Source organism: Gekko japonicus, unplaced genomic scaffold, assembly GCF_001447785.1.
Source record: "Gekko japonicus isolate JY-2015 unplaced genomic scaffold, Gekko_japonicus_V1.1 scaffold2018, whole genome shotgun sequence".
NCBI lineage: Eukaryota > Metazoa > Chordata > Lepidosauria > Squamata > Gekkonidae > Gekko > Gekko japonicus.
This window is the reverse complement of record NW_015167112.1, coordinates 158,612-185,054: the sequence shown is the minus strand read 5'-3', so window position 1 is coordinate 185,054 and position 26,443 is coordinate 158,612. Positions and strand designations below refer to the sequence as shown.

At 44.1% G+C, this 26,443-nt stretch overlaps 1 protein-coding gene across 1 annotated transcript in view; it reads right to left on the bottom strand.

Moving 5' to 3' along the window:
* Positions 1-26,443, bottom strand: part of MUC2 (mucin 2, oligomeric mucus/gel-forming) — a 111,234-nt gene that overhangs the window by 40,812 nt on the left and 43,979 nt on the right. Inside the window, exons 23-31 of the mRNA XM_015412952.1 lie at positions 25,691-25,819; positions 21,991-22,138; positions 20,329-20,372; positions 18,943-19,131; positions 18,661-18,708; positions 15,207-15,647; positions 12,961-13,152; positions 11,387-11,833; positions 5,683-6,228 (exon numbers count right to left, since the gene is read on the bottom strand). Of these exons, the coding sequence (XP_015268438.1) occupies positions 5,683-6,228; positions 11,387-11,833; positions 12,961-13,152; positions 15,207-15,647; positions 18,661-18,708; positions 18,943-19,131; positions 20,329-20,372; positions 21,991-22,138; positions 25,691-25,819 (2,184 nt within the window). The remainder of the gene's footprint in view (positions 1-5,682; positions 6,229-11,386; positions 11,834-12,960; positions 13,153-15,206; positions 15,648-18,660; positions 18,709-18,942; positions 19,132-20,328; positions 20,373-21,990; positions 22,139-25,690; positions 25,820-26,443) is intronic.

Genomic DNA, 26,443 nt, shown 5'->3' with positions numbered 1-26,443 from the left:
TCAAACAAACTATTTCTATTTACCACCAGTGACTTAAAAAAATTATCTTAAAAAAATCAGATTAAATTAACTTACTTAGATGCTACCTAACTTTCCCCCTCATGGATCACTGCCTTGTCGTGGCGAGGGGGCTTGCGCAGTTCAATGAAGCTGTGGGCTATGCCGTGAAGGGCCACCCAAGACGGACAGGCCACAGCAGAGAACTCAGACCAAGCGTGATCCACCTGGAGAAGGAAATGGCAACCCACTCCAGTATGTTTGCCAAGAAAACCCCATGGACAGTATCAAAAGGCTAAATGATATGACGCCGGAAGATGAGCCCCTCAGGTCGGAAGGTGTCCAATATGCTACTGAGGAAGAGCAGAGGACAAGTACAAGTAACCCCAGAAAGAGTGAAGCGGCTGGGCCAAAGCCGAAAGGACGCTCAGTTGTGGATGTGTCTGATGGTGAAAGGAAAGTCCGATGCTGCAAAGAACAATACTGCATAGGAACCTGGAATGTAAGATCTATGAATCAAGGTAAGCTTGACGTGGTCAAAAATGAGATGGCAAGACTGAACATCGATATCCTAGGAATCAGTGAACTAAAGTGGACAGGAATGGGCGAATTTAACTCAGAAGACCATTATATCTACTACTGTGGCCAGGAATCTCGTAGAAAAAATGGTGTGGCCTTTATAGTCAACAAGAGAGTGCAAAAGGCAGTACTGGGATACAATCTCAAAAATGACAGAATGATTTCTGTCCGATTCCAAGGCAAACCATTCAACATCACAGTAATCCAAGTCTATGCCCCAACCACTGATGCAGAAGAGGCTGAAGTGGACCGGTTCTATGAAGACCTACAACACCTCCTAGAACTAACACCAAAAAATGATGTCCTCATCATCATAGGGGACTGGAATGCTAAAGTAGGAAGTCAAAAGGTAACTGGAATAACAGACAAGTTTGGCCTTGGAAAGCAAAATGAAGCAGGGCAAAGGTTAACAGAGTTTTGTCAAGAGAACACACTGGTCATAGCGAACACCCTTTTCCAACAACCTAAGAGGCGACTCTACACATGGACATCACCAGATGGGCAACACCGAAATCAGATTGACTATATAATTTGCAGTCAAAGATGGAGAAGCTCTATTCAGTCAGTAAAAACAAGACCTGGAGCTGACTGTGGTTCAGATCATGAGCTACTCATTGCAAAATTCAGACTTAAACTGAAGAAAATTGGGAAAACCACGAGGCCATTCAGGTTTGACCTAGATCGCATCCCTGATGAATATACAGTAGAGGTGAAGAATAGATTCAAGGGTCTGGATTTGATAGATAGAGTGCCTGAAGAACTATGGACAGAGGTTCGTGACATCGTACAGGAGGCAGCAATCACCACCATCCCAAAGAAAAAGAAATGTAAGAAAGCAAAGTGGCTTTCTGATGAGGCTTTACAAATAGCAGAGGAAAGAAGGAAAGCGAAAGGCAAAGGCGAAAAGGAAAGATTTACCCAACTGAACGCAGATTTCCAGAGAACAGCAAGGAGAGATAAGGAGGCCTTCCTGAATGAACAGTGCAAAGTAATAGAAGAAAACAATAGAATGGGAAGGACTAGAGATCTCTTCAAGAAAATTGGAGAAATCAAGGGAGCGTTCCATGCAAAGCTGGCCATGATAAAGGACAAAAACGGTAGGGACCTAACAGAAGCAGAAGAGATTAGGAAAAGATGGCAAGAATACACAGAAGAACTATACAAGAAAGACCTCAATGTCCTTGACAAACACGACGGTATAATCACTGACCTTGAGCCAGACATCCTGGAATGTGAAGTTAAATGGGCCTTAGAAAGCATTACTAACAACAAAGCTAGTGGAGGTGATGGTATCCCAGCTGAGCTATTCAAAGTCTTAGAAGAGGATGCTGTTAAAGTTCTGCACTCCATTTGCCAGCAAATTTGGAAAACGCAACAGTGGCCACAGGATTGGAAAAGATCAGTATACATTCCAATCCCAAAGAAGGGCAATGCCAAGGAATGTTCAAACTATCGCACAATTGCACTCATATCACACGCTAGCAAGGTCATGCTCAAGATCCTACAAGCTAGGCTTCAACAGTACGTGGATAGAGAACTACCAGAAGTACAAGCTGGGTTTCGAAGAGGTAGAGGAACGAGAGATCATATTGCCAACATTCGCTGGATTATGGAGAAAGCAAGAGAGTACCAGAAAAATATCTACTTCTGCTTCATTGACTATGCTAAAGCCTTTGACTGTGTGGATCACAACAAACTATGGCAGGTCCTTAAAGAGATGGGAGTACCAGACCACCTCACATGTCTCTTGAGAAACCTGTATAAGGGCCAAGAAGCGACAGTTAGAACCGGATACGGAACAACTGATTGGTTCAGCATAGGAAAAGGAGTACGACAAGGATGTATACTGTCACCTTGCTTATTTAATATATATGCAGAGTACATCATGCGAAATGCTGGCCTGGATGAATCACAAGCGGGAATTAAGATTGCTGGGGAAAAGATCAACAACCTCAGATATGCAGATGATACCACTCTAATGGCTGAAAGTGAAGAGGATCTAAAGAACCTCTTGCTCAGAGTAAAAGAGGAGAGCGCAAAAGTGGGCTTGAAGCTCAACATCAAAAAAACTAAGATCATGGCATCCGGCCCCATCACTCCTTGGCAAATAGAAGGGGAAGCTGTGGAAGTAGTGACAGACTTCACGTTCCTGGGATCCCAGATCACCGCAGACTGTGACTGCAGCCATGAAATTAAAAGACGCCTGCTCCTTGGGAGGAAAGCGATGGCGAACCTAAACAGCATGATAAAAAGTAGAGACATCACCCTGCCAACAAAAGTCCGCATGGTCAAAGCAATGGTATTCCCAGTAGTCATGTATGGCTGCGAGAGCTGGACTATAAGGAAGGCCGAGCGCCGAAGAATAGATTCTTTTGAACTATGGTGCTGGAGGAGACTCTTGAGAGTCCCTTGGACTGCAAGAAGAACAAATCAGTCAATCCTCAAAGAAATCAACCCTGACTGTTCCCTGGAAGGCCAGATAATGAAACTGAAGCTCAAATACTTTGGCCACCAAATGAGAAGGGAGCACTCACTGGAGAAGACCCTGATGCTTGGAAAGATTGAAGGTCAAAGAAGACGGGGACGGCAAAGGATGAGATGGTTAGACAGTGTCATCGATGCAACGAACATGAAGTTGAGCCAACTTCAGAGGACGGCAGAAGACCGGAAGGCCTGGAGAGAGCTCGTCCATGGGGTCGCGAAGAGTCGGACTCGACTGTGCGACTGAACAACAACAACAACAACCTAACTTTTAAACTTTCTGGAGGAACATGGGGGATAAGTGGTGGGCTACACTCAGACAGGAGGATCCGCAGATATTGCCCCTTCCCCAGCAAGCGGGAAATTGAGATAGGATCCAAAATAAGTTTTTCTTTTTAAAGTGAGCGTGGGCTGAGAAGAATACCAAGAGATCTGTGAAAATATTTTATTCTGATGGTTTAGATATTGCAACCAAATTAAAAAATGCATCTGCGTTTCTGCTGAGAAATTATTTACATGCAGTGGTGTTTGAAGTTGTCACTGCTGGAAATGTAGAAAATAAAATAATAGTCATGACAGGCTCATATTATCATTACAAATTAACGTATTTGCAATGAAATGTAGTCTGACTGTTATCGACAGGATAATCACAGAAACACTCATCTGCCTGAAGTTACAGTAAAAAATAACTACTTTTGGATGTCCCTCGTCTCCAGCTGTTATCTGATTTTTCTTCCATTGCTTTTCTTTTTTTTGTAACGTAAGCAGATTTTGTGCAACCAGACTGCTTTTTCTGTCTTGGCACAAGGCCGGCTACTTCCTAATCCCATGGAGAGGCTCAGAGTTCCCTTTCCCTCCTTTACACTGTGCACCATAGTGATAGGTGTGGGGATACATAACAAGCTGCAAATATTGTGCATATATTATTATTTTCTTTAAAATAATTAAGACACAGTCTTGAGATAAGGACATAGGTAGGGAAAACATGCAACATCGGTACCAAGAGAGCATCAGCACTAAAACTCTTCGACTCTCCTTTTCATCCACACAACAATCCTGTGAGGTAGGTTTGGCTCAAAGTATGGGACTGGCCCATAATCACCCAGTGAGCTTCCACAGCAAGATGTGGATTCGAACGTGGTCTCCTGGAACCTGCTTTGACGCTCTAACTGCTACACCAAACTGGCTTTCATAGGGTGGCTGCGGTTGAACAGTAGCAAGCAGCTAGGCCTAGCTGTGTCATGCAAGTCTGGGGGTATCAAATCACCCAGAGGCTGCTCCCGGGCCTAGGCTTCCTAGCCTCCAGGTGGGATCTGGAAATCCCCCACAATTACAACTGAACTCCAGATGACAGAGATCTGTCCCCATGGAAGTAGGGTTGCCAAGTCATACCTGTGGCTGCAGCGGGGGGAGTCCCGGCCTTCTCTGGGAGTTCCTCAGTGCATGCGTCATCACATCGGGCATGTTGGAGGTGGGACCACTATCATTCGAGGGGGAACCATAGAGTTTTCCTTCAAATGATGGAGTGTCCCCCTGCAGTATGCCTGGCATGATGACGTCACCTCTGGGTGACGTCATCACGCCAGACATGTCTCTGTGATCCCGGCACTTTGGGGGTGGGGTCCCCCCCGGTGGCCTGATCCGGGACGACGGGTAAGGTACCCATCGAGCGGGTAAACCTCCAACCCCCTAGGGGACCTGTCAACCCTACATGGGAAAAATGACTGCTTTGGAGGGTAGACTCTGTATTCAGCTGAGTCCTCACCCCTCCCCAACCCTAGTCAGGCCCAGCCTCAACGAGTCCTCCCAAAAAGGCCAAAATAGGCCTGGAAAAAACCCTGCCCTCAGATCCTGCCTTTTTACTCACATAAACCCAGCCTGGAATACTGTGGTTGCCTAGCAACAGCCACTGAGAGAATCCATTGCTTGACGTTAACAGGAACATTTATCATTTTGGGTTCTTTTTTAAACCCCTGAATATTTTTTGTTTTTAAATTTCACGTTTTTCTGCAAACACGGAAACTCTTCCAGATTTCCAGGAAAAAAACTCTGCCTCGCCTGTTCACAGCTCCCGTCACCGGATTTAAGGATCCAGAAATTTGGCCACCCTATCAGTCGATAGACAAGGGTGGGCCTGCAAAACTCAGTGTCTGGGAGCCCCTCCGAACCCAGAGGGGCTGCTGGGCTCTGCTACGGTGGGCGGACCTGGAGTGGCTGCCAGGCTCTGCCACTTCTATAGCTGGGCTTGGTGCCAGGCTCTACCACCACTGCCTAAACTCCACTGCAGCCAGGCCTGGTGGCAGCTCTTGGACTCCGCCACCCCCATTGTCGAGCCTGGATTGAGCCTGGATCGGCTCCCAGTATCTGCCACTGCAACTGGGATCGGATTGACTCCCAGACTCTACCATGACCATGATCAGACCTGCTGGTGGCTCCCACTGCCGAAGCTGGGCCTGCCAATGGATTCCAGGTTCTGCTGCCACCGCAGCTACCACGACTGCTGCTGCAAGTCCTGGGCCCTTCTGCAGCTGCTCAACAGTAAGTGTGTCGTTTGTGCACTTACGTTCAACATTAAAACACAGAATATAGTGCAGTAAGGTCCAAATAATATTCCAAAATTGTTACCTGTGGTTGATCCCGAAGTAGTGGAAATAGTGCTTGGTGTTGGAGTTGAGGTGGTCGTTGTGGTAGATGGTGAGGTGATAGTACTAGTTGAGGTTTCTGGGGTGGTGGTGGTGGTTGGCGTTGGAGTGGTTGGGGTTGGCGTTGGAGTGGAGGTTGTGGTAGACAGGGAGCTAGTAGGGGCTGTGGTAGATGGCGTAGTAGTAGTAATAGGTGTTGTTGTACATATAATACTACAGCAGTATATGCTGATCTCATAGTTGAGACAGGCATCAGCAGGCATCACAGGCCCTGGAACCTGTTCTTTATTGTGACAGACAAGCCCAGTTGAAACATCACATTTCACTTTTTGGCCCAACTCTTGGAAGGAGAGCCCAGGGTATTTCACTGCTCGGCAGGATATATTCAGAGGGTTGGAGCAGACCTCTATGCCGTGGGCTCTGATGTTGTCGTATGTTTCATAATCACCATTTTCTGGGCCATAACGGGGGTAACTCACATCTATCCACTCGGACCATTCACAGAATTCAGTACTGGGAGTACACACTGCTGCAAGAAAACAGAGACAGAGAAGTATATTACAACAGGTATATGGCAATTCACGTTGACACTGGGAAACATATATTACGGGAACTGGGTGGGTGCTTCATTCCAACGATTTCCCCCCCCCACCCTACCCCGCAAAATCAGCATCTATTATTTTGGTACTTGTTAAAATATTTTCCCTGGGAAACGACTGATCAAGTTCTATTCAGCAGAAGAAAAGAATGTCCATTTTAATTTATTTGTAGATTATGGTCTATTTGTTTATCCAGTATGCTTTATGCCTTTGAAATGGTAGGTATTAAAAAAAAAACCCAGTTATTTTTAACTAGAGGCTGACAATCTCAATCGTGGCACAGTCCGTTTTGTTTTATCTTCTTTTCCTGCATGCATGCACTGTATTTCTCTCTTTCATCGTTCTCTTGGGTCCTCTTCCCTTTTTTCTTTAGATTCCCTATTGTGGTTTTTTAAAATAAACATTTCCCTCCCCCCTTGGGCCTCCTCCTCTTCTTAGGCTCCTAAGGACCTTTCTCTCTAGTCTGCTGCCACAGAGTTCTCCTTTCACTGAGTAATCCTTCTGCCTTTGGACTCTCACTCTCTTGAAGCTTCAGTGGGGTGCCGAGTGAATGTATTTAGTTTCTTTAGTTTGTGACATCATCACTCCTTCATCTCCTCTGTTTAAAAAATCGAGTCCGGAGGTTTCATCACTGTCACAAAAATGTGAGAGGTCCTGCAGTACATAAGCTCCTCTTTTGAATAATACCTGAATAAAGTACCGTTTAAAAGTCTGATCTAATTAGATTCTTATTACATTTTCTCAGTTCTTGCTTCACCATATGTGATATTAAATAAATGTTCTGTAGCATCTTTATTTATTGGGGAATTTCAGACAGATGATATATTCCGGAAGAGGAATGGTTCCCAAACAGTTTCTGGTCTGTCATTTCAGACAGAACCCGTTTGAGAACCGGTTCCCTTCCGGAATATATTTGCCATTTCATACACAAACGCTTCTGTCCCATTTAGGAAATGGGACTGAAGCGTTTTACCTTTCAACCACTTCCAAGTAGTCTTCAGTTCCCTCTCCCGGTTCTAATGCGCTTTTTCCCACCGTTTTTTGCCCACGCGGGCGATCTCCGGCTTTTTTTTTAACGTTTGCTTTATAGCGCTATAGCGCTATAACGGAATAGCGTTATATCAACCCCTTTGGAATGCCTGGAGTGTTTTGTTATAATGCTATAGTGCTATAGCGCTATAAAGTGAATGTTTTTTTAAAAAAGCCGGAGATCTCCCGCACGGGCGAAAAATGGCAGGGAAAAAGCGGTGCAGTCTGAAATGGCAAACCGCTTCTGATCTGGCTCATTTCCGGTATGGGAAAGCCTTGTGTGAAATGGCAGCCCTGTACCAGTTCACTTCAAAACGGATCATTATCGGCTTGAAACTGGGTGAAACTGGGGAATGTGAAATTTCATTGTCTTTACTGGTTTTGCAACCGGAGTCATAAACAGCAAACCCTTATCAGTAGCATCTTAGGAACTTCTTGGGTTCTTATGGCACGTGCAGGCAAACACCGGCTTTATCAGGTGTGTGAAGTGAAGACCAGGTACATCTATATGGTACACAGGTTCATCTACAGATATCTACAGTATAGATAATTTCCAGTGAATTGGTACAGCATGAATATGCCAAACACAGCTATTCTGACACACTTCTCCTAGCTTGCAGAGTTATGATGATGAGCGAGGGAATTGTTCATATTTCTGACAATGTCATGAAAGACAAAAGAGTGAAAGACAAAGCAAGACACCAGGTCCAAACTAACTACGATCCCCATAGTCTACTCTCTCCATGATTATATTGTATGTGTTCTAACAAGCAAAGAAATAACATGTCTGAGGCTATAATAGATCTCTTGCACTTGAACTTACTTGGGGTAACTGTTGTCATTGGTGAAGAAAACCATGTAGGAAAAGAAAAAAGAAATATTAGTAAAACTATCCATCAGATTGCAAACAGATTATATTATTGCAGGTTAAATTCACATTCATGACTTCAATCGAAGCTAGAATATGTTACTTCTTTGAGAGTTGGTGTTAAATCCCAACAATGTGATACTTTGGGGGGGGCTGGCTTCTACAGTGCATTTCTGGTAAAGATGAACATTCTCAGTCTTATGAAGGCACACACCTGCACGGACAAAGCTGCTGTGTTGGCCGGGATAGTAGAGCTGTTCTCAAAGTGTTTGCTGGGATCATTTGCATTACAGAGTGTTTTAAGATGTCAGCCATTACCCCAGTAAAACAGTTAGAATACATCATTATTGGCTACTAAATATAAATAAACAACCTATATTCAGCAGCCGGGTGTGTGTGTGTGGAATTAGAAATAAAACCCATGATTAATTTAGGTAAAACAAACATGTGGGAATGATTCTGCACCTTCCTACGCCTTAGTTTATATAGAATGACATACCATAGTTTGCTACTGTGGAAAAAAAACCTCTGTGTGTCTGTGTGTGTGTGTGTTTGTGTGTGTGTAGTCAAACATATACTTTCTTCCCATACACATAGCCCACCAATGGACTATTTCCATTTCCTTGACATCAGATAATAAGGAGATCTTTGCTGGACTGGACCAATGGTACACCTAGCCAAGGATACTGTTTCACCAAGTAGTACATCTAGCCAAGCATGCTGTAGCCATGGAAAACTGTGGCCCAGTTGTGTAGTGCTGGCCACTGGGCCAGGCCCACTTGCATTGTAGGGAACCCTCAAGAACTTGTGGGATGGCACCTCACTTTCCTCTGTCCCCCCCCCCCCCCAGTCCCCAGTATCTACTTTTTCCCAGTTTGTTGTAGTGGGTAAGTACGTGGACTGTAATCTGGGAGAACCAGGTTTGATTTCCCCAGTTCTCCATTTGTAGCTACTGGATGACCTTGGGCAAGCCATAGGTCTGTCAGATCTGTGCTTGAAAGAGCAGTTCTCGAAAGAGCTGTCTCAGCCCCACCTACCTCTTAGGGTGTCTGTTGTGGGGGGGGGGAAGGAAAGGAGTTTGTAAACCACTCTGAGACTCCGAGTGAAGGGTGGGATATAAATCCAATCTCTTCTTCTACTTCTTCTTCCTCCTGGCAATCCCATATCCTCTCCCCTTTCCCTGTCTCTTTCTCTTTCCTTCTCAGCCATTCACCATAGAATCATAGAGTAGGAAGGGACCTCCAGGGTCATCTAGTCCAACCACCTGTGCAATGCCGGAAATCCACAAATACCTCCTCCCCACACACCACCAGTGAACGCTGTTCCACACCCAGAAGATGACAAGAAATCTCCAGGATCTCCAGGCAAACTGGCCTGGAGGGAAATTGCTTCTTGACCCCAAAGTGGTGATCAGCATTTCCCTGGGCGTGTAAGAAAGGGCCACAAGAACTAAGCACTGATACAACCCTTCCTGCCCTCCCTCTCATGATCTGCCTAAGTTCAGAGAACCTTCATTGCTGTCAGACGGCCATCTAGCCTCTGTTTGAAAACCTCCAAAGAAGGAGAACCCACCACCTCCCGAGGAAGCCTGTTCCACTGAGGAACCACTCTAACTGTCAGGACGTTCTTCCTAATCTTTAGCCGAAAACTCTTCTGATGTAATTTCAACCTGTTGGTTCTGGTCCGACCTTCAGGGGCAACAGAAAACATCTCCATACCCTTCTCTATATGACAGCCCTTCAAGTACTTGAATATGGTTATCATAACAGCTCTCAGTCATCTCCTCTCCAGGCTAAACATACCCAGCTCCTTCAACCTTTCCTCAAAGGGCATGGTCTCCCAACCCCTCACCATCTTTGTTGCCCTCCTCTGGATACATTCCAGCTTTAGATCCTTCTTAAATGGTGGTGCCCAAACTGAACACAATACTCTAGGTGAGGTCTAACTAGAGCAGAGTAAAGCAATACCATAACTCCGCATGATCTGGACACTATACTTCTGTTGATAGAGCCCAAAATCGCATTTGCCTTTTAGCTACCGCATCACACTGCTGACTCATGCTCAGTGTACAGTCTACTGAGACCGCTAGATCCTTTATGCACATACTACTGCCAAGACAAGTCTCCCCCATCCTGTAATTATGCCTTTGATTTTTCCTACCTTTTATATGTCTCTCAAATTCAACGTGATCTATCCATCTAGCTAGCTATCCAGCTAGCTACCATCTAGCTATCTTGCTAATCTGTCTATCTAATCTTCTTCTCTCTTCTTTCTTCATAGTGGCGGATCAAAGCCGCTTACATTATTCTCCTCTTTTCCTTTTCATCCACACAACACCCATGTGGGGTAGGTTTGGCTGAAAGTATGTGACTGGTCCATAATCATCCAGTGAGCTTCCACAGCAAGATGGGGATCCGAACTTCAGTTCGAACTTCAGGCATGCAAAACTCAGGGCGATTTCTCACTAGAGCTGCCTCGCAGCACAGCGCCGTTTGCCTCGACACAAACATGTCAATTTCACACCCGAAGCTCCGGGGCTGCATTTTGACTCGGGGCTTCACCCGATTTCCTCCACAGTTTCGTGATCCTGGTTTTTGAGGACCATAAAACTGCGGAGGAAATCGGGCGAAGCCCCGAGTCAAATGCAGCCCCGCAGCCTCGGGTGTGAAATTGACATGTTTGTGTCGAGGCAAACGGCACTGTGCTGCGAGGCAGCTCTAGTGAGAAATCGCCCTCAGTGTCTGGGAGCTCCTCCAAGCCCCGAGGGGATGCTGGGCTCTGCTGCTGCAGGCGGGACTGGAGTGGGCTTGGAGCAGCTCCCAAGCTCCACCACCACGGCGAGCATGGGAGTGGCTCCTGGGCTCCACCACAGCCCAGCTGGCAGCTCTTGGACTCCACCACCTCCATGGCTGAGCCTGGATCAGCCTCCAGTCTCTGCCACTGCAACCGGGATCGGAGAGACTCTCGGGCTCTACCACAGCCATGGCCAGGCCTGCTGGTTGCTCCTACTGCCAAGGTCATGCCTGCTGGCGGATTCCAGGCTCTGCTGCCACTGCAGCCACTGCCACTGCCAGCGCCGGGCCCGTCTCCAGCTGCTCAACAGTAAGTGTGTTGTTTGTGCACTTACAAGTTCAACATTAGAACACAGAGTACAGTACAATAAGGTCCGGATACTATTCCAAAATTGTTACCTGTGGTTGGTCCCGAAGTGGTGGAAGGAGTGCTTGGTGTTGGAGTTGAGGTGGTCGTTGTGGTGGTACTAGTTGTTGTTTCTGGAGTGGTTGTGGTAGATGGCGTAGTAGTACTAATAGGTGTTGTTGCACATATAATACTACAGCAGTATATGCTGATCTCATAGTTGAGACAGGCATCAGCAGGCATCACAGGCCCTGGAACCTGTTCTTTATTGTGACAGACAAGCCCAGTTGAAACATCACATTTCACTTTTTGGCCCAACTCTTGGAAGGAGAGCCCAGGGTATTTCACTGCTCGGCAGGATATATTCAGAGGGTTGGAGCAGACCTCTATGCCGTGGGCTCTGATGTTGTCGTATGTTTCATAATCACCATTTTCTGGGCCATAACGGGGGTAACTCACATCTATCCACTTGGACCATTCACAGAATTCAGTACACGGTGCTGCAAGAAAACAGAGACAGAGAAGTATATTACAACAGGTATATGGCAATTCACGTTGACACTGGGAAACATATATTACGGGAACTGGGTGGGTGCTTCATTCCAATGATTCCAATGATTCTGTTGTCATTGGTGAAGAAAATCATGTAGGAAATGAAAAAAAGAAATATCAGTGAAACTATCCATCAGATTGCAAATAGATTATATTATTGCAGGTTAAATTCACATTCATGACTTCAATCGAAGCTAGAATATTTTACTTCTTTGACCGTTGGTGTTAAATCCAAACAATGTGATACTTTGGGGGGCTGGATTCTCCAATGCATTTCTGGTAAAGATGAACTTTCTCAGTCTTATGAAGGCACACACTTGCATGGACAAATCTGCTGTGTTGGCCGGGACAGTACAGCTGTTCTCAAAGTGTTTGCTGGGATCATTTGCATTACACAGTCTTTTAAGATGTAAGCCATTACCCCAGTAAAACAGTGAGACAACATCATTATTGGCTACTAAATATAAATAAACAACCTACATTCAGCAGCCGGGTGGGGGGTGTAATTAGAAATAAGACCCATGATTAATTTAGGTAAGACAAATGTGTGGCAATGATTCTGTGCCTTCCTAAGCCTTCGTTTATATAGAATGACAAACCATAATTTGCTACTGTGGAAAAAGAACCTGTGTGTGTGTGAGCAATCAAGCATATACTTTCTTCCCATACACATAGCCCACCAATGGATTATTTCCATTTTCTTGACATCAGATGATAAGGAGATCTTTGCAGGACTGGACCATTGGTACACCTAGCCAAGGAAACTGTTTCACCAAGTAGTACATCTAGCCAAGCATGCTGTAGCCTTGGAATTAGAAATAAAAAGGAATGGTGGTGGAATACTCTACTGTACTCTACCGCAGCTCATGGCCAGGCCTGCTGGTTGCTCCTACTGCCAAGGCCGGGCCTGCCGGTGGATTCCAAGCTCTACTGCCACTGCAGCCACTGCCACTGCAAGTGCCGGGCCCTTCTCCAGCTGCTCAACAGTAAGTGTGTTGTTTGTGCACTTACAAGTTCAACATTAGAACACAGAGTACAGTACAATAAGGTCCGGATACTATTCCAAAATTGTTACCTGTGGTTGATCCTGAAGTGGTGGAAGTAGTGCTTGGTGTTGGAGTTGAGGTGGTCGTTGTGGTTGATGGTGAGGTGGTGGTACTAGTTGGTGTTTCTGGGGTGGTGGTGGTGGTTGGCGTTGGAGTGGTTGGGGTTGGCGTTGGAGTGGTGGTTGTGGTTGTGGGAGACAGGGAGGTAGTAGGGCTTGTTTCTCCTGGGGGGTGGTTGTGGTAGATGGCATAGTAGAAAAAGAAAAAAGAAATATCAGTGAAACTATACATCAGATTGCAAACAGATTATATTGCAGGTTAAATTCACATTCATGACTTCAGTCAAAGGTAAAATATTTTACTTCTTTGAGAGTTGGTGTTAAATCCTAACAATGCGCTATTTTGAGGGGCTGGCTTCTATAATGCATTTTCTATAAAGATGAACTTTCTCAGTCTAAAGAAGACACACACTTGCATGGACAGATCTGCTGTGTTGGCCGGGAAAGTACAGTTGTTCTCGAAGTGTTTACCGGGATCATTTGCGTTACAGTGTTTTAAGCTGTAAACCATTACCCCAGTAAAACAGTTAGACAACATCATTTTTGACTACTAAATATAAATAAACAACCTAAATTCATCAGCCAGGGGGGATAATTATAAATAAAACCCATGCTTTATTTAGGTAAAATAAATGTGTGGCAATGATTCTGTGCCTTCCGAAGTCTTAGTTTATACAGAATGACAAACTATAATTTGCTGCTATGGAAAAATCCATGTTTGGGTATGTGTGTGTAATCAAGCATATACTTTCTTCCCATACACATAGCCCACCAATGGGTTATTTCCATTTTTTTGACATAAGAAGATAAGGAGATCTTTGCTGGACTGGACCAGTGGTGCATCTAGCCAAGCAGCAGAAGAAGAAGAGATTGGATTTCTACCCCGTCCTTCACCACCCAAAGGAGTCTCAGAGCGGCTTACAAACTCCTTTCCCTTCCCCTCCCCACAACAGACACCCTGTGAGGTAAAAGAAGAAGAGATTGGATTTATACCCCACCCTTCACTACCCAAAGGAGTCTCAGAGCGGCTTACAAACTCCTTTCCCTTCCCCTCCCCACAACAGACACCCTGGGAGGTAGGTGGGGCTGAGAGAGCTCTGACAGAAAATGCTCTTTCTCAAGAACAGCTGTGCCAGAACGACGGCTTGCCCAAGGTCACCCAGCCAGTTGCAAGTGGGGAATCAAACCCAGTTCTCCCAGGTTAGAGTCCACACACTTAACCACTACACCAAACTGGCTCCGCCACACAAGCATGCTGTTTCACCCAATTATCTATGGCAAGCCATCTGAAATGACCTACCATGGCTTAATCTCAGAGGGCAGCCATTTTGGTCTTCAGTAGAACAGTTAGATTGATTGGAATAGCCCCTTAGAGACCAAGAAGATTTTTAGGGTATGAACGTTTAAGAGTCAAAGCTCCCTTTGTTAGACGTGAGTAGAAATGGAGATCTCGGAGTCTTTATATCCCCTACCATATCTATTGTATCTTTATCTATCCTACCATTGCTTGTGCTTTCTATGCAAAGCAGGATTCCAAAACGTGTCTTGATCCTGCTTTGAAATCTTGGTTTGGAGGAAACAATTGCCAGTCTAGATCAGTATTCCCTCTAAGCTGAGTTCCTGTGAGCTAGCTCACAGTTTTTTAGCCTCCGGCTCACACATTTTTGCCTTAGCTCAGGAAGGGTGGGGCTCCAGAGCAAACTCATTTATGCAGCCGCCGAATCGATCGCTCACAACTTTAATGCCAGTAGCTCACAAAGTGGAATTTTTGCTCACAAGACTCCACAGCTTAGAGGGAACATTGGTCTCGATTAAACAGTAAACTATAGCTTGCCCGCAAAAGCAGAGAGAACTTGGTAGATGGAGGCATGTCAAAGGGAAAGGACATGAACAATCCCGAAGATCCTCCAGGCTTCTCCACATAGTCGCAAGCCACTGTATGTATAACTGAAATGTATCATTTAGTAATATCATTTCAGGTGGGTACCACTGTTGGTCAGCACTAGGGAATTCAAGTCCAGTAGCACCTTAAAGACAGACAAGATTTCCAGGTCATGAGATTTCAAAAGGCAACGTTCTCTTCATCACTTTGTAACATCGTTTCTGTAGAACGATGACGTGCATTACACAATCTTAACATATCGTCTATTTCGCTGTTCTAAGCGATTGGTTCATTCACACAAAGCAGTATCGGGAAGCAATAATCTGTCCGTTACCTGAAGTGGATTGGGTAGTAGTTGTAGGAGTAGGAGTAGGAGTAGAAGTAGTAGTTGGTGTAGTGGTACTTGGTGTGGTTGTAGTGGTAGGCAGCTTGGTAGTTGTGATTGTAGTGGTTGTTGGGGGACCACAATATATAGAACAACAGTTGACTCTTATCTCATAGTTATAGCAAAGGTCCCAGAGGCTCTTATCCTGGTCTTCATTTCTACAAACGAGCCCATAAGTAACATTACATTTCACTTTCTGTCCCAGTTCTTCCAGACTTTGGTCAGGCGAATTTGTAGCCCTGCACTCTATATTTTGAGGGGCTGAACAAAAACTGTCTCCATATTTCTTTCTTATGTTTTCATAAGTCTCATAGTCTCCGCCACCTGGCTCGTCTTTGGGTTTGCTAACGTCATACCATTGACTCCACTGGCAGATTTCATAGCAATTCGCTGTAAGACAAATGTGAAAGTAATTTACTTGAGCTTTAGTAGACAGTAATTCGAGCAGTTTTCCTTCATGAAGCAACTCTTTTCAATCATGTCATCAAGACACATATTCAATAAATGTCTGTCTTATCAATGCAATGGTAATATTGTAGGTCATCATATATTGTAATCATAACTATGAATTTGTGATTGGTCAAACTGGCTTGTGATGTGAAGTGCCCAACATTCATGCTGATTATCTTCTGCCCTTTTTATAAGAAATAAAATATATCCTCCCAGGGCTATTTTTGGGCAGGAACACACAGGAACGGAGTTCCAGCTGGCTCCTGAGTTGACTACGCCCAGCAGGAACTCATTATCATAATAGGCCACACCCAACAACAGGAACTCATTAGGATTGGCTACATTAGGGGTGTGTGGCCTAACATGCAAAGGAGTTCTTGCTACAAAAAAAGCCCTGGGTTTGGACAAGAAACAAGGTAAACAGAATAAGAAGCAAAAGGTGGGTGTGGCTGGATGAGCACACTTCTGGTAACACAGGGGGTGTGGCCTCATATGCTAATGAGCTGTGCTGTCAGGGGTGTGGCCTAATATGCTAATGTGTTTCTGATGTTGGGTGTGGCCAATTATGCTAATGAGTTCCTGCTGGGCTTTTTCTACAAAAAAAGCCCCATGTCCTCCTATTTCAGCTTATGAAAAGGGAACATGCAGCCTTGTAGCTTCGCCATTCTTTGCTTTTTGAAAGTTATCGTTGCAGCCAGTTTGACAGGGCCAGTATAGTCTTTGTGGAAAGGAAGAGCAGAGCTGCCACTTTCGGTATCAGAGTTCAAGGGTGCCAAATCTAGCACACATGAAGTCAGCCCAGCTGTGACTATGGTGACAATAACGATACAATCACCCCCTCCCCTAGAAATACCCCTGCTGCCAAATGCAGATGCAAAATATATTCCAGTCTCTGATTATGAAAACAGAGGAGCCTTGTGACAGTGGTAGAAAGTTGCTACCGAGTAGGAACAGGGTAAGACAAATTCATACAAAGGTAGATCTAAAAATAGCTCATAGCTATGGTAGCCAAGTGGGACCTTTATATTCAAAGGCAGTAGATCTCTGAATAACAGTTGGTAGAGGGCAAGCAATGCCAAAGAGCAGTGCTTCCTTCGTGTCTTTTGTGTACTGTCTACATGCCCCCTCTGGAAAATCTGACTGACCATTGTTGGCAGAAGGACAGTGGGCTAGATGACAGACAGACAGACAGACAGACAGACAACCTTTATTGGCATGTAAGAGATAAGGTTGTTATAGCTAATAGTTGGAAGTCTTCAAATAGTTTGTTATTATCCTCTTGGAGATTGAAAATTTTGGAATATTATGCTATGGATAAAATTTCAGATGCAGCTGTTAACTCCAATACCATATATCCAAAACCTAACCTTCACTTGAAATGGTTTCCTTTTCTAGAATATATGTTTAATTCAGAATCCACTAACTTTACTGTTCCTGAGAAATATTTTGATGTTTTTCACCATATGTAGTCCACTTCATTTTCATGTAAGTTCTATTGTTTGTTCATATACACCATATTTCTTCCTTGACTGAAGCATGTAATATTGTATTTTTATTGTGTTAAAATAAAATAAAATTGTTATTTGAAAAAAAAATTTTAGGAATACATCAAAGGCTAGATGGACCCCTTGAACTGATCTGGTAGGGCACTTACATTCTTAGGAAAGAGTACACTTTCTGGTAGTGTTGGAATATGCAACTGTTATTTTCTCAGGGCAAAGAAGGTACCATGGGGACAGTGGATTAGTGAGCAGTCATCTTCCTGTACTTCCATTGATCTCATTTAAAAAGTCCCAGAGGTCGTGATCACATGCAGAATTAGCCACGCCATAGGCGTGAATGCCGGCCTGATTTTAAGGGTGCGATCACATGAGAACATCTGCCGAGTGCCCCACACCCGTTGGCAACCCATTTTTCTCCACCGCAGAAATGGAGTTAAAAGGCACCTGGGAAAGTGCAGTAGCAAACGGGTTTGCCAGGGACCACAGGCGGACTTTTCCCATGTGATCACTCCAGCGCGCTCTCATGGCGTCGGGTTGGTCTGATCAGGCCATCCAGATTCCGTGCCATTCTTTTTTTTTCTTTCTCCTTCTCAGTATGCGCCTCATCGCATACTGCCATAGGAAGCCCCTAGTGTGGACATGCGATCCATCGATCCCCTGTTTAAGCGGATCGGAAACAAATGGCAAAAAAAACAGAACAACAACCCCGAATCACCTGCGGTTGCGTCTGATCACTCAGTGGGGGGCTGTGACCGCAGCTTCAAAGAACTGTGATCGCACAACTGCGGGTCAATTTCCTCCGTGGTAAAGAGCCTCGCTTCCCCCTCTCCCGCATTATCTCACACATGTGACCAGTGTTCCCTCTAAGCTGAGTTAGTGTGAGCTAGCTCACAGTTTTGTAGCCTCCGACTCACACATTTTTGTCTTAGCTCAGGAAGGGATGGCTCCAGAGCAAAGTAATTTAGGCAGCAGCCAAATCGCTCGCTCACAACTTTAATGCCAGTAACTCAAAAAGTAGAATTTTTGCTCACAAGACTCCACAGCTTAGAGGTAACATTGCATGTGACTGCAAGCAAAGTATATTGTGAAAGAGTATATTTTAACCAAGCACTTTTTGCTCATGCAACAGGCCTGGTACATAAGATCTCACTTTATTTTCCTTAGTTTCAAATAATTATTCTCTTACTCATGAATTTATGTCTATCTTTATATTTTATCCCTTTGATCTTGCAACTTTATTGCCCCTGTGTTAGAGCAGTGAACATATGAAGTTGCTTTATACTGAGACAGACCACTGATGTAGCTAGTCCATTGTTATCTACTTAAAGCTCTACAGGATCTCTACACACAGATTCCTGCCCCCTGCCATATGACCGGAGATCTTATATTCACATAGCAAGTACCCTATCACTGAGCTGAGAGCAGACCTCAGTGTCCTGATTATGACTTACTTGTTGAAGATATTGAGGTTGAGGTTGAGGTTGTGGTTGTGGTAGAGGCTGAAACAGGAAAAAAAGACACATATTAATGTGCAGTCTTGATAATTCTGGAGAAGATTATAGATTTAGCATTGTGGAAGGATTCACATCATGTTAGAGCATCATCTTCATTGTTTGTTAATTTCACACGTCAAAGTAGTATAGCTAGACTTGTAGACATGAAATATATTTTATATAAAAACAACTTTATCCAAGGAGGTAATTAACAAATGTGCATTAACATTCCAAGCTTACCTGTACTAGTAGACGAAGGGATCACTGTAGTGGTAGTTGTGGGAACTGTAGTTGAAACTGGTACACAGGGGAATGGATTCGAAGGCACCATTGTGTCATTTTCACATGTTAAGTTGTAACAGAGCGCTCCATTTTCCACAACAACGCTGTCTCCTTTACCATACTCTGTGCCATTATAAACGCAACAGTCTGCAAGAAGGAAACCAATATTTTAAATTGCTCTCCTTAAAGAATACCCCAGAATGAAAAAAGATCAAAATGTAAATAAAATAATCCAATGAAAAAATCATCTAAATATCAAAGTGTAAATAAAACAATCCAATAATCCAAGATTTAACCCTAAGTAAACACTTTTTATTCACTTTGCTGATATGTGGGATACTGCCACAGGCTACTTGGAAGTAAGTCCTAAGTAAGCATGCTTAGGATCAAATGTTAAGAATGTTAAATGAATCTAGGAAGTACATGAACCTATGCCGTATTCACTATCAGGATAGAAGGAGATTCGTATGAATGGCACCGCCTGACAGTTTCTGTATTCAACATCTGTCCTTTGTAATTTGGGATTTTTCTACAGCGAAGCATGTCCCATGCTGTAACTGATAACTGTGAATGAGATTTAAACTGTGAACACATTTAAAGTTAAAGCTGCTTTCTTTGTCTGCTCCCCCACCTCAAGCCTACCTGGGGAGGGGAACACTGGCTGGGAAGGGAAGACCGATTGGGGAGTCATGCCTCCCCTTCGCTTCCCCAGCCGCCCTGCCGGGAGCCACACAGTATGTGTGAAAGAGCCGCGTGCAGCTCCCGTGCCACAGTTTGGCCACCCGTGTAGTAGAGGGACACTGCTAAGAAAAAAATCCATCACATTCAACTGGTCCTTCAGCTAGCGCAAATCAGTGTTCCCTCTAAGCTGAGTTAGTGCGAGCTAGCTCACAGTTTTTTAACCTCCGGCTCACACATTTTCATCTTAGCTCAGGAAGGCTGGCCTCCGGAGCAAACTAATCTATGCGCTAGCCAAATGGCTCGCTCACAGCTTTCATGCCAGTAGCTCTCAAAGTATAATTTTTGCTCACAAGACTCCACAGCTTAGAGGGAGTGTTGGCGCAAATGATTACACAACATCTATGACTCTATGATTCCCAGGACAAACATATGGGAAACTATAGGCACTCTACTGTTTTTTTGGTGGTTGTTTTTTGTATGAAGTAGAAAAGAGCAAGAGTCCAGTAGCACCTTAAAGACTAACAAAATATGTGGCAGAGGATAAGCTTTCAGGAGCAGTGATTCACAAAAGCTCCTACCCTGCCACAAATTTTGTTAGTCTTTTCTACTGCTACAGACAGACTAACGCAGCTACCCATCTTGATTCTTTGACATGAAATATACCTGGTCTACGGCCACAGCTCACATTTCCCGCGTGGAGGCAGATACTGAAATTAAAAATAAAACAAAACAGAAGCACTCAGAATGAAATGTTTGAAGATAGTTATTTGATTGATTGGTTTGTATCGAATGTTCAGCCACCAGTGGCGGTTGCAGCTTCTTACAATATTAAAATATTTAAAACTGTCAAACAATTCAAAGTAATAATTAAAAGCATAATCTATATAATATAATATAAATAAGTAATAAATAAAATAAAATTAGCTTAATAAGAGAATCAATCATACAATATAATAATTTACTAAAAACAGATCCAAGCATAAGTATATGCAATCAGAAAATGCTACGGCTTATTATTAACTGTTAAAAATAACACTTAATATAATGAACTTGCAGGATGGCCATACACACACACAAACAAAAAAATTGAGTGACAGAGAAACAGAGAGAGAGGAAGTGTTAATAATACCAGGCTGTTTGTTGTAAAGAATCGTGATATAAATATATAATGTATGGACACTTAGAAAAAATAACCATGATGAATAAAGCAAAATACTAATTTACTAAAAACAGATCCAAGCATAAGTATATGCAATCAGAAAATGCTACGGCTTATTATTAACTGTTAAAAATAACACTTAATATAATGAACTTGCAGGATGGCCATACACACACACAAACAAAAAAATTGAGTGACAGAGAAACAGAGAGAGAGGAAGTGTTAATAATACCAGGCTGTTTGTTGTAAAGAATCGTGATATAAATATATAATGTATGGACACTTAGAAAAAATAACCATGATGAATAAAGCAAAATACCTATGTGAAATTTTTATAGGGGAGAAATTAAGTTAAAGCTACAGGTCAGTGGGGGAAAAATCAGCTTTAAATTAATCTTCAGTACTTAAAAGCATTCCTGTTCCAGAACAGGACTAGTAACGGGCCTATAGGCCAACAGCAGGGCTATTTTAGGGCAGGAACGCTCAGGAACGGAGTTCCGGCTGGCTTCCAAGTTGGCCGGGGGGGGCCCTGGAAGGATCAGGAAGGAATCTAAATACCTCCACGTGTCTTCCCCAGCCTGTCCAAGTTTAAACTCCCTCCCCTCCCCTCCAAGGGCTGGCTTTACCCAGGCTCCCTGCAAGCCAAGGGAAAGCATGGGGTGTAGCCTAATATGCTAATGTTTTGTGCTGTCAGGGGTGTGGCTTAATATGCTAATGAGCTCCTGCTGGGCTTTTTCTACCAAAAAAAAAGCCCTGGCCAACAGTGTTTAAGTATCAACAAAGGCACAAGTACTTTTCTGCCATTGTTAGAGCCAAACTAAATATGACAGCAGCCATGGGTTCATCTTGTAGCCTCTGATGCCATTTCGGAAAGTTGTGGTTCTAGATTGGCCACATGGTGTGGCGGTCCAAGGAGCTCTCGTTCCCCACCACATGCCTCTTCAAATGCCAAAACAACCATGGGGTTCTGCATCTGAAAAAGGTGTAGGGAGGGATAGTAAGAGCTCCTGGGACTGCTGCACATGGAATCTGGATCGGGGCCTCACAGTGATTTTTTAAAGAACTACAACTGCTTCTAAAATGGCATAAGTTGCTATGGGAGGAACCTGTGGCCACTGTTCGGTTTAGGTTGGCTCTGACTCCATAGGCACCGCGTTCTCACTTACCATTCCCCACACAGCTGATCTGTGGGTACTCGACTGCCAGGTGGATAGGGTTTGCCCTCAACATAGCAGTCACAAAACTCTGCGGTTGTACAGTTGAAGGTCTCTTCATTGAAGATAGGTGTCTCTGGAGGACATCGAGGGTAGCAACCTATTGTGCAAAAAAAAAAGATAAATAGGTAATATACAGCTAACATAGCACTTCACGAAGGATGCAGTCAAAGGACACTGGGGTTTTTTTTAATTAAATTTTTTATTTTAAACACTAAAGCATACATATTATTACCATAATAACATATCCCTCCTTGTTTTAACAATAAAATAACAAGTTGAATGAGTTACATTGTTTTACTTTACAACAAATCTTATATTTGCCTTATACCTATATACTACAGTGTGGGTACTGTGTAAATAATTGTAGCTTCTTTTATGATAGAAAAGACAACCTTGTAACATCCTCCAATAACCAATGTAACGTAACCCTAAACAATATGCATAAGAGAAGAAAAAACTATAACAAAACTGAAGAAGATAGACAACGACAAGAGCAAGTTTCTATGAACTTCAAGAACTATTGTTGTTATATCCAATTATGGTATTGAGACCATTCGGGTGAAATGAACTGTTTGAGAGACAAGTAATCAAGTACTGGGAACCATTTTTCTGTAAAATTGGTTTTTGTGGGATTATGCAACAAATAATTTAATTTGTTGGTGAGCACATCCATTAAATAGTGACTCCATAATTTTTTGTACCATACTTCTATTGTGGGCGCTGTTTTCTCCTTCCAAAAAGAAGCAATTGCTGTTTTTGCTGCATCAAGCATCATATCAACCGTGAGTTTATGTGGCCTGCTCTCTAGCTCTTTAGGTCAAGTGTTTAGAAACAGTACTTCCGGGCTTAGTGGAATACGTACAGATGTTACCTCTTGAATTAAGGACAGACTTTCTACCCAAAATTTCCTAATTTTAATACATTTCCACCAACATTGAGCATAATTTCCAATTTGGTTACAATCTTTCCAGCACATTGGAGATTGGGTCGATGTAATCTGAGATAACTTTAGTGGTGTTATATACCATCTCGACATTATCTTTAAGTTCTGTAACCTAATAGATATTACTTTGGTTCTGGTGCTAGAGGAATTCCATAGTTTCTCCCACATCTCATCTGTAAAATTTACCGAAATATCCTTTTGCCATGAGTTCTGATATAATAATCGATTGGAACCTGATTTTTTAATTAATAAAAGATATAGTCTGGAAATGAGGCCTTTGTTTTTTGTATTAGAATCACGTAACAGTATTTCCATCTCTGTTTGAGGTTGTGTCATTACCGCTTTTACATTCAATTTGTTAAGTAGGTGACTCAGTTGCAAATAAAAAAACCACGGTATTTGAGAGCCGACTTTCCTCTCAAGATCAATTTTGCTTTCAATACCTTTTTTATTAGCTATATCCACTAGTCTAGAAAGGACACTGGGTTTTGATGGAAAACTTTAACTGATACAATATGGGGAAAAGTCCCACGTGAGGGGCCTAGTTCGCCAACAACACTATGCTGGAGCAGAAACAGTTGTGCTGCCATACATGCTCATGGTAGTACAAACTTAGAGTCCAGTGGCACCTTTAAGACCAACAAAGGTTTATTCAAGGTATGAGCTTTTGTGTGCAAAGCACACTTTTTTCAAAATACATTAGAATGGTGTATAAGGTTCAAACTTATAGACAGGGAAATTTGAGGTTTGATTCTTACATCCCATTCCACTGTATTTTTTTTTTTTTAAAGTGTGCCTTGCACATGAAAGCTCATACCTTGAATAAACCTTTGTTGGTCTTAAAGGTGTCACTGGACTCTAATTTTGTACTACTGCTTCAGATCGACACGGCTACCCACCTGGATCTATGCTCATAGTAGTATTTCATCCCAGAGAGGACGACAGAGAAGGAATTCCCTTTGTTCAATCTTGTTAAAGCCAGATAATTTAAACCAGGGGTCATTTCCTGCAGGAGCGCACAGGAGCAGAGCTCAGGCAGTAAGGAGCCCAGGGGGCAGGCACATGCAACAAGCCCCGCCCCCTGCTCCCAGCAGCCCTCAGTCAGGCCGCGAGGAGCAAGAAGCAGCCAGGTAAGTTGCAGAGCCCACCCCCCTTTAGGTACAAGCCCTCCCTCCTCTGTGAGGGCAGATCTGCGCATTCCCCCCCCCCATAGCTAGCATTCCAAAAAAGTCCAGTGGCACCTTTAAGACCAAGTTTTATTCAGGTACAAGCTCTCCCTCCTCTGCAAGGACAGATCTGCATGTTCCCCCCCTCCCAATCGCTAGCAATACAAAACAGTCCAGTGGAGCCTGAGCGGTGGGTGTTGCCTTCTGACACGCTTCCGGTGATGTCAGGGGGTGTGGCATATGCAAATAAGTTATGCTAATGAGTTATGCTAATGAGCGCCTGCACCTCTTTTTCTATGAAATGACCCCTGATTTAAACCCTCTGTAAAATGAACCCCTTATCTTGTTTCTCTTTGCTGGTGTTCAGGCCACACCCCTCAATCTTTAGCATTGCTGTGGAAAGCATAAAATTCAAAGGCCAGTCTGTCAGCTAGCTGGAGCAAAACAGGGGCTAATTATTTAAGGTCACCACACCTTAAAAAGGATATTCTAGCTTTGGAAAAAGTGCAGAGAAGGGCAACTCGAATGATAAAAGGGTTGGAACACTTTCCCTATGAGGAAAGGTTAAAGCGCTTAGGGCTCTTTAGCTTGGAGAAACGACGACTGAGGGGTGACATGATCGAGGTTTATAAGATTATGCATGGGAAAGAGCAGGTAGAGAAAGAGGTACTTTTCTCCCTTTCTCACAATACAAGAACTCGTGGGCACTCCATGAAACTGCAGAGCGGTCGGGTTAGAATGGATAAAAGGAAGTACTTCTTCACCCAAAGAGTGATTAACACTTGGAATTCACTGCCACAGGAAGTGGTGGCGGCTAGAGGCATGGACGGCTTCAAAAGGGAATTAGATAAGCATATGGAGCAGAGGTCCTTCAGTGGCTATTAGCCACAAGGTATAGATAGGGGCTCTGGGGCAAGTGATGCTCTGTCTTCTTGGTGCTTGGGGGGGGGTGAACAGTGGGAGGGCTTCTAATGTCCTGGCCCCACTGGTGGACCTCCTGATGGCACCTGGTATTTCTGGCCACTATGTGACACAGAGCGTTGGACTGGATGGGCCTTTGGCCTGATCCAACATTGGCGTCTCTTATGTTCTTATGTTCTTAAGGTTACTTGTGAAGTCTGCCCTACTTGTTGATAGTTGCTATCAGTGTTCCCTCTAAGCTGAGTTAGTGTGAGCTAGCTCACAGGTTTTTAGCCTCCAGCTCACGCATTTTTTGTCTTAGCTCAGGAAGGACGGCTCCGGAGCAAACTAACTTAAACAGTCACAGAATTGCTTGCTGACAGTTTTAATGCCAGTAGTTCACAATGTAGAATTTTTGCTCACAAGACTCCACAGCTTAGAGGGAGCATTGGTTGCTATCCCACTATTTGACAAGAGAGCAGCCGTGTGAAGAAGAGTGTTTTTCTGCAGTTTTCTGCAAATCCTAAGTGTTTTTATGGGTGTCTGTAAAATTTCAGAGCTACATAGCCCACTGAGTGAAGAGTGTATTCCAAAATGTTAAGACATATTCTTTAATGACCAAAAGCTGCCCGTAACTTACCTTCCAAATATGGCACTGAAAAGTTGGTGGCAATGTTGTTCAGCATCTTGCAAGTCATAATTTCACGTCCACAAGGCTCATAGTGCCATTTACATATATCCTTAGGGTTGTAGTAGTCACAAAAGATTGCTACCGGAACAACAGACAATAATCAGAGAACAAGTAGCAGAAGTGTTTTGGATATATGGGCATTTTCTGAATGAGCTATGTACAGAAAGTCACATATAAGTAAGTTTTATGGATGCAACATATGCCCACTGGGAAATATGTAATACAAGGAAGGGGACCTGCGAAAATCGCGGGTGGGGGAGGAGCGGGGGAGCTCCACACAGAGCAGGGGAGGAGGAAGAAGCAGGTAAGCTTCCCCCCCATCCCGTCGGTTCCCCCGTCTCCTCCACCACCACCCTCAACTACCACCCCCCAGCTCGCCGCCCCCCCAGACTCTCTCTTTCCCCCCTGTTCTCTCTCTTCCCCCCCAATCTCTCTCTCTGTGTCTCTCTCCCCCCGTTCTCTCTCTTCCCCCCGTTCTCTCTCTTCCCCCAGTCTCTCTCTTCCCCCCTGTTCTCTCTCTTCCCCCCCTCCCCAGTCTCTCTCTCCCCCCCCGAAGCGAGGCTCGCGTGGCTTACAACCGCCGGGCCTCGGCAGTCTCTCTTCCCTGCTCCTGGCTCCGAGCAACCTCGGCTGTCTTCCCCCCCCTCGCCTCCGGCCTTCCCCCCCTCGCCTCTTCCCCCCCCCCCCCCCTCAAATGGGGCC